Raw genomic sequence first — 21,005 nt, 5'->3', positions numbered from 1 at the left:
CTTACTGCTAGGGGGATCAAGGGGTATGGCGAGAAAGCAGGAATGGGGTACTGAAGTTGCATGTTCAGCCATGAACTCATTGAATGGCGGTGCAGGCTAGAAGGGCCGAATGGCCTACTCCTGCACCTATTTTCTTTGCCCCTGTGACTGTCATAGAAACAGTCAGGGAAGATCGACTGGCAAGGGACCTTTTGTTTCCAACAACAGCTCATCGTGGAGGCACACACTCAGCCAGAGTTTGCAGAGATGAGCAAAATACCTGCAGAAATTGCAGAAATGAACGCTGGGAGAAATCGCTGGAAGCTGAAGTTCAGCGAGTTCATGTGGAGCACGTATACAGGACGCCACCAATAATGATGAAAATGCTCCTCAATGGCCTCCCAGTATCAATTGAGCTAGACACAGGGGCCAGCCAGTCCCTGATGGGTATCAAACAGTTCGAAAAGTTGTGGGCGTCCAAGGCCAGAAGGCCAAAATTATCGCCGATTGACGCACAGCTACGGACATACACAAAGGAGATCATTCCGGTGCTAGGCAGCGCCACGGTAGTCGTGACCCACAAAGATTCGGAGAACAGGTTGCCACTCTGGGTTGTCCCGGGGGGGCGGTCCCGCACTACTGGGGAGGAGTTGGCTTGCTGTCATGAACTGGAAATGGGGCGATGTCAATGCAATTTCCTCTGTGGAGCGAGTATCATGCTCACAGATCCTGGACAAATTTGACTCACTATTTCAACCCGGCATTGGCACTTTCATGGAGACCAAGGTAGTGATTCACATAAACCCGGACGCCAGGTCAGTACACCACAAGGCCAGAGTGGTGCCGTACGTGATGCGGGAAAAGATAGAAGGCGAATTGGACCGCCTGCTGAATGAAGGCATCATCTCGCCAGTCGAATTCAGTGACTGGGCGAGCCCGATTGTGCCGGTGCTCAAGGCGGATGTGTCGGTCAGGATATGTGGTGATTACAAGGCCACCATCAATCGGATGTCACTCCAAGACCAGTATCCGCTTCCGAGAGCGGAGGACCTCTTTGCAACGCTATCCGGTGGCAAACTTTATTCAAAATTGGATCTGACCTCAGCTTACATGACCCAGGAGCTGGCGAGTGAGTTGAAGAAGCTGACCACCATCACGACACACAAGGGGTTGTTTGAGTACAACAGATGTCCATTCGGGATTCGCTCGGCCGCCGCGATCTTCCAACACAATATGGAAAGCCTCCTCTAGTCGATTCCAGGGATGGTGGTATTTCAGGACGACATCCTCATCACGGGTCACGATACTGAAGAACACCTCCACAACATGGAGGAGGTGCTACGCAGACTGGACCGGGTAGGGCTGCGACTGAAAAAGGCGAAGTGCGTCTTCCTAGCTCCAGAGGTAGAACTCCTGGGGATGAGGGTAGCAGCAGACGGGATCAGCCCTACTGCGTCCAAGATGGAAGCAATCCAGAGAGCACCCAGACCCCGTAACACGACGAAGCTGCATTCATTCCTGGGGCTCCTGAACTATTTTGGTAACTTTCTTCCCAAATTGAGCACGCTGCTAGAGCCGCTACACGTGCTCCTACGCAAAGGTCGCGAATGGGTCTGGGGGGACAGCCAGGAAAGGGCTTTTAATAGAGCACGCAATTTGTTATGTTCCAACAATCTGTTAACGCTATATGACCCATGTAAGAAACTTGTGTTAACATGCGATGCGTCGTCCTATGGTGTCGGGTGTGTGTTGCAGCATGTCAATGCCAAGGGTCAGTTACAGCCGGTAGCTTATGCCTCCAGAAGTCTGTCCCAGGCAGAAAGGGGCTACGGGATGGTAGAAAAGGAGGCGCTCGCATGTGTATATGTGGTAAAGAAAATGCACCAGTACCTGTTTGGCAGGAAATTTGAGCTGGAGACAGATCACAAACCCCTAACGTCCCTTTTGGCCGACAACAAGGCCATAAATGCAAATGCATCGACCCGCATACAGAGGTGGGCACTTATGTTAGCTGCCTATGACTACACAATTCGGCACAGACCAGGCACCGAAAACTGCGCCGATGCACTCAGCAGGCTCCCACTAGCCACCACTGAAGGGGCTACCGAGCATGCTGCTCAGATGGTCATGGCTGTTGAAGCTTTCGGAAGCGAAGGCTCACCCGTGACAGCCCGTCAGATTAAAGTCTGGACAAATAGAGACCCGCTATTGTCTCGTCAAGAAATGTGTCCTGAATGGGGACTGGGCAGCCATGTACAGGGCATGCCCTGAGGAATTTAAACCATTTCACAGGCGCAGGGATGAACTCTCGAATCAGGCCGATTGCCTACAGTGGGGAAACCGCGTAGTCATGCCCCAGATGGGCAGAGAGGTGTTCATCAGAGAACTCCACAATGGGCACCCGGTCATTGTCATGATGAAGGCAATTGCCAGGTCACATGTTTGGTGGCCAGGGATAGACGCAGATCTGGAACTTTGTGTTCGCAGGTGCAACACGTGTGCCCAGCTGGGCAATGCGCCCAGGGAAGTCCCCCTTAGCCCCTGGCCATGGCCCGCCAAGCCTTGGTCACGCATCCATGTGGACTACGCAGGTCCGTTGATGGGAAAAATGTTTTTGGTTGTAGTAGACGCCTACTCCAAATGGATCGAGTGTGACATTTTAAATTCAAGCACATCCTCTGCCACGGTAGAAAGTCTACGGGCAATGTTCGCCGCCCACGGTCTACCAGACATCTTGGTCAGCGACAATGGCCCGTGCTTCACAAGCACTGAATTCCAGGACTTCATGGCAGGCAATGGAATTAACCATGTCAGAACGGCACCGTTCAAGCCGGCCTCAAACGGCCAGGCAGAACGAGCAGTGCAGATAAACAAACAGGGGATGCTCAGAATCCAAGGGGGTTCCCTACAAAGCCGCTTATCACGCTTCCTGTTGGCCTACAGATCCCGACCACGCTCACTCACAGGGGTTCCACCCGCAGAGCTACTAATGAAAAGGACGCTCAAAACCCGGTTATCCCTTATACACCCCACCATGAAAGAAATTGTCGAGAGCAGGCGCCAGTCACAATATGACTACCATGACAGGAATGCGAGGGCGCGATGTATTGATGTAAATGACCCTGTTTTTGTCCTCAACTACGCTGCAGGGCCCAAATGGCTCTCAGGCACTGTGATTGCCAAAGAGGGAAATAGGATTCTGGTAGTTAAACTTACCAATGGACAAATCTGCCGCAAACACGTGGATCAAACAAAAAGGAGGTTCAGCAACCCTATAGAAGAAGCAGAGGAAGAACACGATATAGAGTTCACTCCACCACAGGTGACCGAACACCGGAACCAAAGGGAGGAGAGCCCAGTCACTGTGGGCAGTCCGGATAGGCCTGAGGCACCGCAAACAGCAGACACTCAGGCCAGCGCCCAACAACCAGGGCCGAACTCAGGCGCTCTACAAGAGAGCATAAACCACCAGAGAGACTCAACCTGTGATCCCAATAAGACTTTGGCGGGGGAGGTGATGTCATGTATTCAACCAGCATTGTAACCCACATATAATCTGACCTAAGTTGTACACTGTGAGAACAATGACCACTAGGTGGTGAACTTGTGGGAGACACTTCTAACCTGGACCTTCAGGTATAAAAGGGGAGCTCCACCCACTTCCATCACTTGAGTGCTAAGGAATAAAGGACAGATCACAGACTGACCTTCTCTCAAGCATGGGCCTCGTGTGTATTTATAATAGTAAGGACGTATCAGATGGCATTTGATAAGGTGCCACGTAAAAGGATTACTGCACAAGTTAAATGTTCACGGGGTTGGGGGTAATATATTAGCACGGATAGAGGACTGGCGAACTAACAGAAAACAGAGAGTCGGGATAAATGGGTTATTTTCAGGTTGGCAAACTAGTGGGGTGCGTGCCACAGATAGAGTACAATGTGGGAAAATGTGAGGTTATCCACTTTGGCAGAAATAACAGAAAAGCATATTATGATTTAAATGGAGAAAAATTGCAAAGCTCTGCAGTATAGAGGGACCTGGGGGTCCTTGTGCATGAAACACAAAAGATTAGTATTCAGGTACAGCAAATAATCAGGAAGACAGATGGAATGTTGGCCTTTATTGCAAGGGGGATTGAGTATAAAAGCAGAGAAGTCCTGCTACAACTGTACAGGGTATTGGTGAGGCCACACCTAGAGTACTGCATACAGCTTTGGTCTTCGTATTTAAGGAAGGATATACTTGCATTGGAGGCTGTTCAGAGAAGGTTCACTAGGTTGATTCCGGAGATGAGGGGGTTGACTTATGAAGATAGGTTGAGTAGGCTGGGCCTATACACATTGGAGTTCAGAAGAATGAGAGGTGATCTTATAGAAACATATAAGATAATGAGGGCGCTCGACGAGGTGGATACAGAGAGGATATTTCCACTGATAGGAGAAACTAAAATTAGGGGACATAGTCTCAGAATTAGGGGCCGCCCATTTAAAACTGAGATGAGGAGGAATTTCTGTAAATCTGTGGAATTCTCTGCCCCAGAGAGCTGTGGAGGCTGGGTCATTGAATATATTTAAAGCGGAGATAGACAAATTTTTGAGTGATAAGGGAGTAAAGGATTATTGGGGAGCAGGCAGGGAAGTGGAGCTGAGTCCATGATCAGATCAGCCATGATTTTATTGAATGGCGGAGCAGGCTCGAGGGGCCAGGTGGTCTACTCCTGCTCCTATTTCTTATGTTCTTAAGGCGCTTCACCGGAGCATTATCAGAAAGCATTTGATACGGAGCCACGTGAGATATTGGAACAGGTGACCAAAAGCTTGGTCAAAAAGGTAGGTTCTAAGAAACATCTTAAAGAAGGAGAGAGAGGTGGAGAGGTTTAGGGAGGGAATTCCAGAGCTTAGGGCCTCGAATTCACAAGACATCAGAATTAGAGGAGCGCAGAGATCTGAGGGTTGTAGGGCTGGAGGAGGTTAGAGAGATGGGGAGGGGCGAGGCCATAGAGGAATTTGAAAACAAGGATGAGAATTTTAAATGGATATTTCCACTCATAGGGGAAACTAAAACTAGGGGATATAGTCTCAAAATAAGGGGCTGCCCATTTAAAACTGAGATGAGGAGGAATTTCTTCTCTGAGGGTTGTAAATCTATGGAATTCTCTGCCCCAGAGAGCTGTGGAGAATGGGTTATTAAGTGTATTTAAGGTGGAGAGAGACAGATTTTTGAGCGATAAGGGAGTAAAGGGTTATGGGGAGCGGGCAGGGAAGTGGAGCTGAGTCCATGATCAGATCAGCCATGATATTATTGAATGGCGGAGCAGGCTTGAGGGGCCAGGTGGCCGACTCCTGCTCCTATTTCTTATGTTCTTAAGGCGTTGCCAATGCCGGCCAGTGAGCCCAGGGGTGATGGGTGAACAGGATTTGATGTGATTTAGGGCACGTCAGCCAAGATTTGGATGGGATGAGGTTTATGGCGGGTGAAAGATGGGAGACCGGCCAGGAAAGCGTAGGAATAGTCGAGCCTTAAGGTAACACAGTCATGGATGAGGGTTTCAGTAGCGGATGGGCTGAGCCAGGGGTGGAGGCGGGCGAAGTTACGGAGGTGGAAGTAGTGACCAGCACTGAATTTTGCTTTTTCTCCACTTTACAACATAAGAACATAAGAAATAGGAGCAGGAGTCGGCCATACACTCCCTCGAACCTGCTTCACCATTCAATAATATCATGGCTGATCTGATCATGGACTCGGCTCCACTTCTCCGCCCGCTCCCCATAACCCCTTATCGTTTAAGAGACGCTCTCAAAGCTGCAGTCATCTGTAAGAACCCTGTGAAGATTGTAAACCAGCTAAGAATGTATCTGAGATTGGTCATTATTTCCAGCAATCTTAGATCCATAGGTTTATAAAGTCAATGGTGTCCATTTTTGCTCATTGTGTCGATGTCAGCTCTTTGTTAGAGCAATGTAAAACTAAAGCCACTGCCTACTCTATCTCCTGGACCCTATTTCTTCCTCTACTTCCAATATTTATTCAATTATACCTTAAAATATGCAATGGTCTCTGCCTTAACCACTCCCTGTGGCAAAGCATTCATTGCTCCAACAACCTGTAACCTCTCTCTTCACTCTCTCTCGTAGTGACAATTCACTGACTCCCCAGTTACCCTGTTCACCCTATCAAAACCATTAATAAATTTACAAACCTCTGTTAAATCTCCTTATTCTACTATGCTCCGAGGAAAATAGTCACAATTACTCGTCTATCCTCTTAACTCTAGTGTCCTCTCCCTGGTGAATCTATGTAGAATGCTCTCTATAAAAAGGGCACACAAACACAACACATAGCACTCTAACTGGGACCTTAACTATTGGCTTGTACAAACATATTATCCCTTTGCTCTTGTCTTCTGTACCATTGGTTATTCAGACCAAAGTGCTATTGGGCTTTTATATGGTTTTATCTGCATTCACTTACATAAGAACATAAGAATTAGGAACAGGAGTAGGCCATCTAGCCCCTCGAGCCTGCTCCGCCATTCAACAAGATCATGGCTGATCTGGCCGTGGACTCAGCTCCACTTACCCGCCCGCTCCCCGTAACCCTTAATTCCCTTATTGGTTAAAAATCTATCTATCTGTGACTTGAATACATTCAATGAGCTAGCCTCAACTGCTTCCTTGGGCAGAGAATTCCACAGATTCACAACCCTCTGGGAGAAGAAATTCCTTCTCAACTAGGTTTTAAATTGGCTCCCCCGTATTTTGAGGTTGTGCCCCCTAGTTCTAGTCTCCCCATCAAGTGGAAACAACTTCTCTGCCTCTATCTTGTCTATCCCTTTCATGATTTTAAATGTTTCTATAAGATCACTCCTCATCCTTCCGAACTCGAACGAGTAAAGACCCAGTCTACTCAATCTATCATCATAAGCTAACCCCCTCATCTCCGGAATCAGCCTCGTGAATCGTCTCTGTACCCCCTCCAAAGCTAGTATATCCTTCCTTAAGTAGTACGCAGTACTCCAGGTGCGGCCTCACCAATACCCGATACAGTTGCAGCAGGACCTCCCTGCTTTTGTACTCCATCCCTCTCGCAATGAACTTTAACCTCTGCAATATATTTGCTTCATGGGTTCTTTGCTTAAGAATTCATAGCAACACATTGCTATCAAGAACTAGTTGGTTTATTAACAAAGGTTTAACAATCACACTACACATTACCAGTTCATCCACAGGACTCACAGATGCATACCTCATCGTGGATGACCAAGACCCAACTGACCGGGGTCTTATTGAGTCTTGTGAACATCATGTGACTGGCTAAGCCACTCCCAATGACCTGTGAGCATACTCTCAGGTGCATACAATACAACTTCCAATGTCAAGACATTCTGTATTTGAACTCACAAGTCTCTGTTCATTTACACTCTTCACATTCGAATGTATATTCACATTCCTTCTCTTTCCTCCCAAAACACATTACCTCACACTGCTGTCTCCTGTCTGTTTTCTTGGTCTTTAACAATTCTCCTCGCAAAACCATTATATTTTATGTCATCAGCAAATTTTAAGATTGTGCTCGCTATTCCAAAATCCAAATCATCCGACCCCTAGATTACACTACTTCAAGACCAATCCAAATACACCCATTTCCCTAATTATTTGTTTCCATCTATCAGCCAACTTTTAATCCATGCTGCTGCCATTTTGTCTTGTACGATAGGCCTGAACTAGTGTTTTAACAATCCATATGCACTATATCTACTACATTCCTTCTATCAACTAGTCACTTCTTTAAAAACTCTTAGCAAACATGACTTGCCTTTAAGCAAGGGACTTGAGTTCTGTGGAGAGACTGGAGAAGCTGAGGTTGTTCTCCTTAGAGCAGAGAACATTAAGGGGAGATTTAATAGAGGTATTCAACATTATGAGGGGTTTTGATAGAGTAAATAAGGGGACATTGTTTCCAGTGGTAACTAGAGAACACAGAATAAGGTCATTGGCAAGAGAGCCAGAAGGAAGACGAGGAGAATTTTTTTCCGCAGCGTGTTGTTGTATATCCTATGATCTGGAAAGCGCTGCCTGAAAGGGCAGTGGAACAGATTCAATAGTAACCTTCAAAATACTTGAGGGGGAAACATTTCCAGGGCTGTGGAATGAATTGGCTAGCTCTGCCAAAGAGCCGACACAGGCACGATGGGCCGAATGGTCTCCTCCTGTGATGTATTGAACTATGATTCTTTAACAAAACTTAGTTTATTCCCCCCCCCCCCGCCCCCCAGCCCATCTCCCAATGCAAAGCTCGTATTGAAATAACCCGGGAACAGAAAGATATTGCATGTTCCTCTTCATACCGTTTCTATAATCAGTACTAGTTATTCATTTGGTCAATTGACAATTGAATGATGTGCCTACATTCCTTCTGTGGGGCACAGAGCCCTGGTGCGTGTGAGCTTCTGTCCCACAGTGTAAGAGCTGCACCACCTTTCGGGGTCTGTCTAAATGACCTGGTTGCTTGGTGGGCTATTAGCTGTGGTCTGGGAGCAAACCACTGTTCATTAATAGCCTGGTGAGATCAGGGAACAGAGGAGAAAGTAAAGGGATCTGTATATTCACAAAACTTAGAACAACCTCTGCCGCAGGCATCAACACTGGAGGCAGCGAGTAGGACGGTAACAAGCGACCTGGACCCACTGGTGCCTCCGCCCCAATCCAGAGAAGACAGTTGTGTCGGTGTTTCATCTGAACCACACCGCCGAGAAAGAACTCAACGTTTCCTTCTGCAGAGGGCGACCAATCCATGCACCCCACCCAAATACTGGGCGTCCTCCTAGACAGGACTCTCGCCTATCGGCCTGATCTCACCAACACCAGCCAATTCATTTAAAAACCAGGGTGAACCTGGTCCAGAAACTCGCTGGAACATCATAGGGAGCACGTCATAGAATGGTTACAGCACGGAAGGCCATTCAGCCCGTTGAGCCCGTGCCAACTCTCAGCTCGTCCCACTCCCCCGCCCTTTCCCTGCAGCCCTGTAATTTTTTTCCTTCAGATACTTATCCAACTCCCTTTTGAAAGATAAAATTGAGTCTGCCTCCACCACCTTTTCCGGCCGTGCATTCAGTTTCGCAACCACTCGCTGCGTAAAAACGGTTTTTCTTACATCGCTTTTGGTTCTTTTGCCAATCACCTTAAATCTTTGTCCTTTGATTCCTGAGAACCATTTCTCTCTATCTACTCTGTCCAGACCCCTCATGATATTGAACACCTCGATCAAATCTCCTCTCAACCTTCTCTGCTCCACGGAGAATACCCCAGCTTCTCCAGTTTATTCACGTAACTGAAGTCCCTCATCCCTGGAACCATTCTCGTAAATCTCCTCTGCACCCTCTCTAAGGCCTTCACATCCTTCCTAAAGTGCGGTGCCCAGATTGGACACAATACTCCAGAACGGGTCGATCCAGTGTTTTATACAGGTTCATCATAATTTCCACACTCTGTGCCTCTATTTATGAAGACCAGGATCCTGTAAGCTGTTTAACTGCTTTCTCAACCTGCCCTGCCACCTTCAATGATTTGTGCACATATACCCCCAGGTCTCTGTTCATGTACCCCCTTTAGGATTGCACCCTTTAGTTTATATTGCCTCTCCTCATTCTTTCTACAAAATGCATCACTTCACACTTTTCTGCATTAAATTTCAACTGCCACATGCCCACCCATTTCACCAGCCTGTCTATATCATATTGAAATCTATCACTTTTCACTATACTTCCAAGTTTTGTGTCATCTGCAAATTTTGAAATTGTGCCCTGTACACCCAAGTCCAAGTCATTAATATATATCAAGAAAAGCAGTGGTCCCAGTACCGACCCCTGGGGAACACCACTGTATACCTTCCTCCAGTCTGAAAAATAAATGTTCACCACTACTCTCTGTTTCCTGTCACTGAGCCAATTCCGTATCCATGCTGCCACTGTCCCTTTTATTCCATGGGCTTCAACATTGCTGGCAAGTCTATTATGTGGCACATTGTTGAACGCCTTTTGGAAATCCATGTACACCACGTCAACCACATTTTACCCTCAGCACCCTCTCTGTTACCTCATCAAAAAACTCAATCAAGTTGGTTAAACACGATTTGCCTTTAACAAATCCCACTCTTTAATGAATCTACATTTGTCCAAGTGACGAGTTAACTTTATCCCTGATTACTGTTTCTAAAAGTTTCCCCACTCCCAAGGTTAAACTGACTGGCCTGTAGTTGCAGGGTTTATCCTTACACCCTTTTTTGAACAATGGTGTAACATTTGCAATTCTCCAGTCCTCTGGCACCAGCCCTATATCTATGGAGGATTGGAATATTACGGCCAGTACCTTCACGATTTCCGCCCTCAATTCCCTGAGCATCCTAGTATGCATCCCATCCGCTCCTGGTGATTGATCTACTTTATGTACAGCCAGTCTTTCTAATACCTCTTTATCAATGTTTGTCCTATCAAATGTCTAAACTGCCTCCTCCTTCACTATGTCTATGGCAGCACCCTCTTCCTTGGTGAAGACAGATGTAAAGTACTCGTTTATTACCTCAGCCGTACCCTCTGCCTCCACGCATAGGTCTCCGTTTTGGTCCCTGATCGGCCCCACCCCTCTTCTTACTGCCCGTTTACCATTTATATGCCGATAGAAGTCTTTAGGATTACCTTTTATGCCGGCTGCCATTCTATTCTCATACCCTCTCTTTGTCCCTCTTAGTTTCTTTTTCACTGCTCCTCTGACCTTTCTGTATATAGCCTGATTCTCAGATGTATCTGAAACCTGGCATCTGTCACACGCACCACAACATTGGCCCTAGTCTACTCTGCTGCCGAATACTGCTTTGCCTCATGGTCCTGCAGCCACCACACAAAGATCGTGGGTGTGCAACAAAACACCGGCATGAGGACATAAGAACATAAGAAGTCAGCCATTCGGCCCCTCGAGCCTGCGCCGCCATTCAATAAGATCATGGCTGATCTGATCTGGACTCAGTTCCACTTCCCTGCCCGATCCCCATAATCCTTTACTCCCTTATCGCTCAAAAATCTGTATCTCCGCCTTAAATATATTCAATGACCCACCTCCACAGCTCTCTGGGGCACAGAATTCCACAGATTTACAACCCTCAGAGAAGAAATTTCTCCTCATCTCATTTTTAAATGGGCGGCCCCTTATTCTAAGACTATGTCCCCTAGTTCTAGTTTCTCCTATGAGTGGAAATATCCTCTCTGCATCCACCTTGTCGAGCCCCCTCATTATCTTATATGTTTCGATAAGATCACCTCTCATTCTTCTGAACTCCAATGTGTGTAGGCCCAACCTACACAACCTATCTTCATATCCTCATGAACCTTCTCTGAACAGCCTCCAATGCAAGTATATCCTTCCTTAATACGGAGACCAAAAAACTGTATGCAGTACTCCAGGTGTGGCCTCACCAATACCCTGTACAGTTGTAGCAGGACTTCTCTGCTTTTATACTCTATCTCCCTTGCAATAAAGGCCAACATTCCATTTGCCTTCCTGATTATTTGCTGTACCTGCATACTAACTTTTTGTGTTTCATGCACAAGGATCCCCAGGTGTCTCTGTACTGCAGCACTTGGCAACTTTTCTCCATTTAAATTATAATTTGCTTTTCTATTATTTCTGCCAAAGTGGATAACCTCACATTTTCCCACATTATACTCCATCTGCCAAAATTTTGCCCACTCACTTACCCTGTCTATATCCCTTTGCAGATTATTTGTGTCCTCCTCACACATTGCTTTTCCACCCATCTTTGTATCATCAGCAAACTTGACTACATTACACACTTCCAAGTCATTAATATAGATTGTAAATAGTTGAGGACCAGCATTGATCCCCGCAGCAACCCACTAGTCACTGGCATACCGGAAAATGATCCATTTATCCCGATTCTCTGTTTTCTGTTAGTTAGCCAATCCTCTATCCATGCTAATATATTACCCCCAATCCCGTGAATTTTTATCTTGTGCAGTAACCTCTTGTGTGGCACCTTATTGAATGCCTTCTGGAAATCCAAATATACCACATCCACTGGCTCCCCACTATCCACCCTGCTCGTTACATCCAGTAAATTTGTCAAACATGATTTCCCTTTCATAAAACCATGCTGACTCTGCTTGATTAAATTATGCTTTTCCAAATGTCTTGCTACTGCTTCCTTAATAATGGACACCAACATTTTCCCAACGACAGATGTTAGGGTAACTGGTCTATAGTTTCCTGCTTTTTGTCTGATGGTGTCAGGGCCGCTCAAGTCCGTTCCTACTGATTCGCTGCGGTGCCACTGTGCTCCGTGAGATGGAAAAAATCATGAGCAACATTAACCTTCCTGTTCACGAAAACTTGAAAAACCTACCACGTGCCAGCCATTCTGGGAAACAGCAGCCAATATCCATGCAGATGGTTTCAACCCACATCCAGATGGAGGGAATCGTGGGACACATGCAATATTAAGAAGCAATCGCTCATCTCTGACCCAACAGCAAGGGTCCCTGGCTTCAACCTGACTCGAGGACAGTGGGCAACGACGCTCGAGCCAATCAGCACAGGGCGTGGACGATGCGGCCACCTGCCCCACCAGCGGCAGGTGAGGGGCGACTCAAACCACGACTGTGGCCATGGGATACCACATCAACAGGCCCACTGAGATCTGTTGGGGAGGCACTTCATTTCTCCACTCCGCATCCCAGGCCATCGAATGGAGAGCCAAAGTAAACATCCCATTATAAGCTTTTCCTGTCATACGAACAAGAACAAAATCTGTAACTGCTTGAGAGGCAAGTTTAGCTCAGTAATAGAATTGTATCACACCAGCATAGTCAGAAATCGGAAAATGTAAGTTATCAATTAATTACAGAACTGCAGGGTTTTAAAAAATAAGTTACTTAACATGTTTTTTCTTTTAACGTACGTTTCTTTTATTAAAATGTTCTCCATCAGCTTCCCGTTCAGAACACGACCATCACCACCCTACCTGGCACCATCAGTCCCCAGGGATTCGTAGTTCCTGCCTCAGCACTGCAGCAGGGAAATGTCACCGTGACGACAGTAAACCCCACTCAAGTTGTTACAGGTATGTCAGCCATTATAGACGGGTAACTCGGGTCACCACTTCAGATCCTACCATGGCATGATTTGCTTGTCCAACATCCAGTTCTGGATGAGCAGAAATTTCTCCAAATATATATTGGGAAGACAGAAGCCATTGCCTTGAGTCCCCGCCACAAACTCTGTTCCCGAGCCACTGACTCCATCCCTCCCCAAGGCAATTGTCTTTTCAAAACTTTACATGGTCTCGCCCCTCCCTATCTCTGCAATCTCGTCGAGCCCTGCAACCCTCCAAGATCTCTGCACTCCTCCACTTCTGGCCTCTTCAGCATACCTGATTTTAATTGCTCCACCATTGGCCGTGCCTTCAGCTGCCTGAGCCCCAAGCTCTGGAACTCGCTCCCTAAACCTCTCTGCCTCGCTCCCTCACTTTCCTCCTTTAAGACGCTCGTTAAAACCTGCCTCTTTGCCTGCCCTAACATCTGCTTATGTGGCCTGGTGTAAATTTTGGACATTAAATGCTGCCTTGTCAAAAAGGTTCATCAATATCTTCAGAACAAGGGGAGCATTAAGTGGTTATTGCACTGAAAGTTATTTTCTGATTTCTCTGTTCAGATATGATGGCTCCAGGAGGTTGCACTATTTTAATAGTACTGTAACTCAATACTTTAAAACTGCAAAGGTTGAAAATCAGAAATAGAAAGTACTGGGTTCGTGTTTCAGCAGGAGACCTGCTGCCAGAATGAAATGATTCCTGTTGAGGAATACTTGTACCTTCCTTGTTCAGCCCTGACTGAGGGTTCCCTCTGCACCTGAAAGCTTCTTCGGTTTCTTCTCTGTTTAGATGTGAATGGGCCTTCTGCGCATCCCCAGCATGTTTCAGTATTTCACCTACTGTAACTCCCAGACCGTACATTATACTTTTCAAATTCTGGCAAGAAATATGTCTGTTATGAAACCCTGCATTTCTTTATCCACCAACAATAATATATAGTAAAATGGTGCATGTTTTAGTCACACTTCTGTTCCCACACACTCCTCCGTAACACTGTGCCTCTACAGACACGACAAATTGCTCCATTTGCTCCTCACTCAATTATGGCCCATACCCGCCATTCCCGGCCCAACACACTCATTCCCTGCCTGACTACACATTGCTCCCACTGGCCAGTTGACCTACTTGTTCCCCATCTGACAATGTTCCTCTTCCACCAGCTCCAATCGCAATCCACACTACTCATTCCCCACCTGGGCCTACATTAAACATCTGTAAGACAAAGGTTCTCTACCAACCTGCCCCGCCACACAGTGCTGCCCCCCGATCCACGATGAGGCCTTGGACAACATGGACCATTTTTCATACCTCGGGAGCCTACTGTCAATAAGGGCAGATGTCAATGACAAAGTCCAACACTGCCTTCAGTGTGCCAGTGCAGCCTTCGGTCGCCTGAGGAAGAGAGTGTTTGAAGACCAGGATCTCAAACCCGGCACCAAGCTCATGGTCTACAGAGCAGTGGTGATACCCGCCCTACTCTATACTTCAGAGACGTGGGCTATGTACAGTATACACCTCAAAACACTGGAGAAGTACCACCAACGCTGCCTCCACAAGATCCTGCAAATCCACTGGGAGGACAGACGCACCATTGTCAGTGTTCTCGCTCAGGCCAACATCCCCAGCATCGAAGCATTGACCACATTCGATCAGCTCTGCTGGGCGGGCCACATCGTCCGCATGTCCGACACGAGACTCCCAAAGCAAGCGCTCTACTCAGAACTCCGACACAGCAAGTGAGTCCCAGGTGGGCAGAGGAAATGCTTCAAGGACACCCTCAAAGCAACATCCCCAAAGACACCTGGGAATCCCTGAACTAAGACCGCTCAAAGTGGAGGAGAAGCATCCGGGAAGGCACCGAACACCTCGAGTTTCTTTACCAGGAGCATGCAGAAGCCAAGCACAAACAGCGGAAGGAGCACACGACAACCCAAATACCCCACCCACCCGTCACTCCAACCATCGCCTGCCCACCTGTGACAGACTGCAGGTCCCACATTGGTCTCATCAGTCACCTGAGAACTCAAGGGTGGAAGCAAGTCATCCTCGACTCCGAGGGACTGCCTGAGAGAGATTTCATACCAGAACTACGTCATTTTGAAGTCAATTGCTGTCTCCTAATTAACTTCACACCACAAGTAAAGGTTACTCAGGCAGATAGGAAATCGGTGACCATCAGGAAGAGCAGTGGAAGGAAGGTAGTCCAGGGGTCCCCTGCGGGCATCTCCCTCCAAAACAGATACACCACCTTGGGTATTGTTGGGGGAGATGACTCATCAGGGGAAGGCACCAGCAGGCAAGTCCGTGGCACCAGGGGTGGCTCTGCTGCAAAGGAGGGCAGGAAAAAGAGTGGGAGAGCTTTAGTGATGGGGGATTCTATTGTAAGGGGAATAGATAGGCATTTCTGCTGCCGCAAATGAGACTCCAGGATGGTATCTTACCTCCCTGGTGCAAGGGTCAAGGATGTCTCTGAGCGGCTGCAGCGTATTCTGGAAGGGGAAGGTGAACAGCCAGCTGTCGTGGTGTATATAGGTACCAATGCTATAGGTAAAAAAACAGGATGAGGTCCGACAAGCTGAATTTAGGGAGCTAGGAATTAAATTAAAAAGTAGGACCGCAAAGATAGTAATCTCAGGATTGCTTGAGGAGTGGTGCAGGAGGGAGGGATTCAAATTCCTGGGACATTGGAACCGGTTCTGGGGGAGGTGGGAGCAGTACAAACCAGACGGTCTGCACCTAGGCAGGACCGGAACCAATGTCCATGGGGGAGTGTTTGCTAGTGCTGTTGGGGAGGGGTTAAACTAATATGGCAGGGGGATCGGAACGTATGCAGGGAGACAGAGGGAAGTATAATGGGGGCAGAAGCAAAATATAGAAAGAAGAAAAGTAAAAGTGGAGGGCAGAGGAACCAAGGCAAAAATCAAAAAGGGCCACATTACAGCAAAATTCTAAAGGGACAAAGTGTGTTAAAAAGACAAGCCTGAAGGCTCTGTGCCTCAATGCGAGGAGTTTTCATAATAAGGTGGACGAATTAACTCCGTAGGCAGCTATTAACGAATATGATATAATTGGGATTACGGAGACATGGCTCCAGGGTGACCAAAGCTGGGAACTCAACATCCAAGGGTATTCAACATTCAGGAAGGCTAGAGAGAAAGGAAAAGGAGGTGGGGTAGCATTGCTGGTTAAAGAGGAAATTAATGCAATAGTAAGGAAGGATATTAGCTTGGATGATGTGGAATCTGTATGGGTAGAGCTGCGGAATACCAAAGGGTAGAAAACACTAGTGGGAGTTGTGTACAGACCACCAAACAGTAGTAGTGAGGTTGGGGACAGCATCAAACAAGAAATTAGTGATGCATGCAATAAAGGTACAGCAGTTATCATGGGCGACTTTAATCTACATATAGATTGGGCTAACCAAACTGGTAGCAATACGGTGGAGGAGGATTTCCTGGAGTGTATTAGGGATGGTTTTCTAGACCAATATGTCGAGGAACCAACTAGGGAGCTGGCCATCCTAGACTGGGTGATGTGTAATGAGAAGGGACTAATTAGCAATCTTGTTGTGTGAGGCCCCTTGAGGAAGAGTGACCATAATATGGTGGAATTCTTTATTAAGATGGAGAGTGACACAGTTAATTTAGAGACTAGCGTCCTGAACATAAGGAAAGGTAACTTCGATGGTATGAGACGTGAATTGGCTAGAATAGACTGGCGAATAATACTTAAAGGGTTAACGGTGGATAGGCAATGGCAAACATTTAAAGATCACATGGATGAACTTCAACAATTGTACATCCCTGTCTGGACTAAAAACAAAATGGGGAAGGTGGCTCAACCGTGGCTAAGAAGGGAAATTAGGGATAGTGTTAAATCTGAATAAACGGGTCCTTTTCAGAATGGCAGGCAGTGCCACAGGGTTCAGTGCTGGGACCCCAGCTATTTACAATATACATCAATGATTTAGATGACGGAATTCAGTGTAATATCTCCAAGTTTGCAGATGACACGAAGCTGGGTGGCGGTGTGAGCTGTGAGGAGGATGCTAACAGGCTGCAGGGTGACTTGGACAGGTTAGGTGAGTGGGCAAATGCATGGCAGATGCAATATAATGTGGATAAATGGAAGGTTATCCACTTTGGTGGCAAAAACAGGAAGACAGAATATTATCTGAATGGTGACAGATTAGGAAAAGGGGAGGTGCAACGAGACCTGGGTGTCATGGTACATCAGTCATTGAAGGTTGGCATGCAGGTACAGCAGGCGGTGAAGAAGGCAAATATTATGTTGGCCTTCATAGCTAGAGGATTTGAGTATAGGAGCAGGGAGGTCTTACTGCAGTTGTACAGAGCCTTGGTGATGCCACACCTAGAATATTGTGTTCCGTTTTGGTCTCCTAATCTGAGGAAGGACGTTCTTGCTATTGAGGGAGTGCAGCGAAGGTTCACCAGACTGATTCCCGGGATGGCAGGACTGACATATCAGGAGAGACTGGATTGACTGGGCTTGTATCCACTGGAGTTTAGAAGAATGAGAGGGGATCTCATAGAAGCATATAAAATTCTGACGGGATTGGACAGGTTAGAGGCAGGAAGAATGTTCCCGTTGCTGGGGCGTTCCAGAACCAGGGGACACAGTCTAAGAATAAGGGGTAAGCCATTTAGGACCGAGATGAGGAGAAACTTCTTCACTCAAAGAGTGGTTAACCTGTGGAATTCTCTACCGCAGAACATTGTTGAGGCTAGTTCGTTAGATATACTCAAAAGGGAGTTAGATATGGCCCTTAAGGCCAAAGGGATCAAGGGGTATGGTGAGAAAGCAGGAAAGGGGTACTGAGGTTGAACGATCAACCATGATCTTATTGAATGGCGGTGCAGGCTCGAAGGACCGAATTGCCTACTCCTGCACCTAATTTCTATGTTTCTATGTTTCTATCCAAGGAAGAGGCATATAAATTAGCCAGAAAAAGCAGAAAACCTGAGGACTGGGAGAAATTTAGAATTCAGCAGAAGAGGACAAAGGGTTTAATTAGGAGGGGGAAAATAGAGTACGAGAGGAAGTTTGCTGGGAACTTAAAAACTGACAGCAAAAGCTTCTATAGATATGTGAAGAGAAAAAGATTAGTGAAGGCAAACGTAGGTCCATTGCAGTCAGAATCAGGTGAATTTATAATGGAGAACAAAGAAATGGCAGACCAATTGAACAAATACTTTGGTTCTGTCTTCACTAAGGAAGGCACAAGTAACCTTCCAGAAATACTAGGGGTCCGAGGGTCTAGCGAGAAGGAGGACCTGAAGGAAATCCTTATTAGTCAGGAAATTGTGTTAGGGAAATTGATGGGATTGAAGGCCGATAAATCCCCAGGGCCTGATAGTCTGCATCCCAGAGTACTTAAGGAAGTGGCCCTAGAAATAGTGGATGCATTGATGATCATTTTCCAACAGTCTATCGACTCTGGATCAGTTCCTATGGACTGGAGGGTAGCTAATGTAACACCACTTTTTAAAAAAGAAGGGAGAGAGAAAACGGGGAATTATAGACCGGTTAGCCTGACATCAGTAGTGGGGAAAATGTTGGAATCAATTATTAAAGATGAAATAGCAGCGCATTTGGAAAGCAGTGACGGGATCGGTCTAAGTCAGCATGGATTTATGAAAGGGAAATCATGCTTGACAAATCTTTTAGAATTTTTTGAGGATGTAACTGGTAGAGTGGACAAGGGAGAACCAGTGGATGTGGTGTATTTGGACTTTCAAAAGGCTTTTGACAAAGTCCGACACAAGAGATTAGTGTGCAAAATTAAAGCACATGGTATTGGGGGTAACGTGTTGACATGGATAGAGAACTGGTTGGCAGACACGAAGCAGAGAGTCAGGATTAAACGGGTCCTTCTCAGAATGGTAGGCAGTGACTAGTGGGGTGCCGCAGGGCTCAGTTCTGGGATCCCAGCTATTTACAATATACATCAATGATTTCGATGAAGGAATGGAGTGTAATATCTCCAAGTTTGTAGATGACACTAAGCTGGGTGATGGTGTGAGCTGTGAGGAGGATGCTAACAGGCTGCAGGGTGACTTGGACACGTTAGGTGAGTGGGCAAATGCATGGCAGATACAGTATAATGTGGATAAATGTGAGATTATCCACTTTGGTGGCAAAAACATGAAGGCAGAATATTATCTGAATGGCAGCAGATTAGGAAAAGGGGAGGTGCAACGAGACCTTGGGTGTCATGGTACATCAGTCATTGAAAGTTGGCATGCAGGTACAGCAAGCGATGAAGAAGGCAAATGGCATGTTGGCCTTTATAGCTAGGGGATTTGAGTATAGGAGCAAGGAGGTCTTAATGCAATTGTTCAGGGCCTTAGTGAGGCCTCGCCTGGAATATTGTGTTCAGTTTTGGTCTCCTAATCTGAGGAACGACGTTCTTGCTATTGAGGGATTGCAGCGAAGATTCACCAGACTGATTCCCAGGTTGGTAGGACTGACGTATGAGGAGAGACTGGATCAACTGGGCCTTTATTCACTGGAGTTTAGAAGAATGAGAGGTGATTTCATCGAAACATATAAAATTCTGACGGGACTGGACAGGTTAGTTGCAGGAAGAATGTTCCCGATGTTGGGGAAGTCCAGAACCAGGGGTCACAGTCTAAGGATAAGGGGTAAGCCATTTAGGACCGAGATGAGGAGAAACTTCTTCACTCAGAGAGTTGTTAACCTGTGGAATTCTCTACCGCAGAGAGTTGTTGATGCCAGTTCGTTAGATATATTCAAGAGGGAGTTAGATATGGCCCTGATGGCTAAAGGGATCAAAGGGGTATGGAGAGAAAGCAGGAAAGGGGTACTGAGGTGAATGATCAGCCATGATCTTATTGAATGGTGGTGTAGGCTTGAAGACCTGAATGGCCTACTCCTGCACCTATTTTCTATGTTTCTCTGTTTCAGCAACCTGTTCAATAACCTCTGTAGACCCTCATGTTTACTTAACAGCAATAAGACTTTGTGGCCTTAAATGGACTCACATACACTGTGACATAACAATCTTGACCTAATTACCATGAGCAGTGCCACTGAAGATTGGTGGTATATGTCTTGTGTCTAGGAACATAGGAACAGGAGGAGGCCATTCAGCCTCTTGAACCTGTCCCGACATTCTGTTAGATCATGGCTGGTCTGTACCTCAACTCCATTTACCAGTCTTTGATCCATATCTTTTGAGACCCTTACCAAGCAAATATCTATCTCAGTCTCGAGCTCCAATTGACTCCCAGCATCCACAGCCTTTTGGGGAGCGAATTTGAGGTTTCCGCTACTCTTTGTGTGGAAAAAGTGCTTCCTGACTTCACTCCTAAATGGCCCGAATCTCAGTTTAAGATTGTGTTACCTTGTTCTTGATTCCCCCACCCGAGGAAAAAGTTTCTCTTTCGTAATAAATGTCTCAATTAGATTTCTGCTGTGCATTCTAAACTCAAGGAATACAAGCCTAGTCAGTCTTATGCAACCTGCCCTCATAATTTAACCCTTCAGATCCCGATAGCATCTGGTGAATCTGCACTGCACCCTGTCCAACTCCACTCTATCCCCCCTGGGGTGCGGTGCCAGAACTGAACACAGTAACCAGGTGGGTTCTGACCAAGGCTGTGTACCACAGCAGCATCACGTCCTCCCCTTTCTATTGCAGCCCCCTTGAGATAAAGACCAACGTTCTATGGGCTTGTTTTGATTACTTTAGGTACGTGGGCATGAACATCTAGTGATCCGTGTACCTGGATTCCCAAATCCCTTTGCTCCTACATAGCTCCGAGACTCTCGCCATTAAGAAAATGTTCCAATTTATCTTTCTTGGATCCAGAAGG

The 21,005-nt window shown here is 46.6% G+C and overlaps 1 protein-coding gene across 2 annotated transcripts in view; it reads left to right on the top strand.

The window, feature by feature from the left end:
- LOC139275981 (homeobox protein PKNOX1-like) overlaps positions 1-21,005 on the top strand; it is a 159,336-nt gene that overhangs the window by 102,042 nt on the left and 36,289 nt on the right. For both annotated transcript variants that reach the window (XM_070893268.1, XM_070893267.1), the window contains exon 6: positions 12,984-13,116. In XM_070893268.1, the coding sequence (XP_070749369.1) occupies positions 12,984-13,116 (133 nt within the window). The remainder of the gene's footprint in view (positions 1-12,983; positions 13,117-21,005) is intronic.

The sequence above is a fragment of the Pristiophorus japonicus genome, chromosome 11, assembly GCF_044704955.1.
Source record: "Pristiophorus japonicus isolate sPriJap1 chromosome 11, sPriJap1.hap1, whole genome shotgun sequence".
Classification (NCBI taxonomy): domain Eukaryota; kingdom Metazoa; phylum Chordata; class Chondrichthyes; family Pristiophoridae; genus Pristiophorus; species Pristiophorus japonicus.
This window is presented reverse-complemented; position numbering and strand designations above follow the sequence as displayed.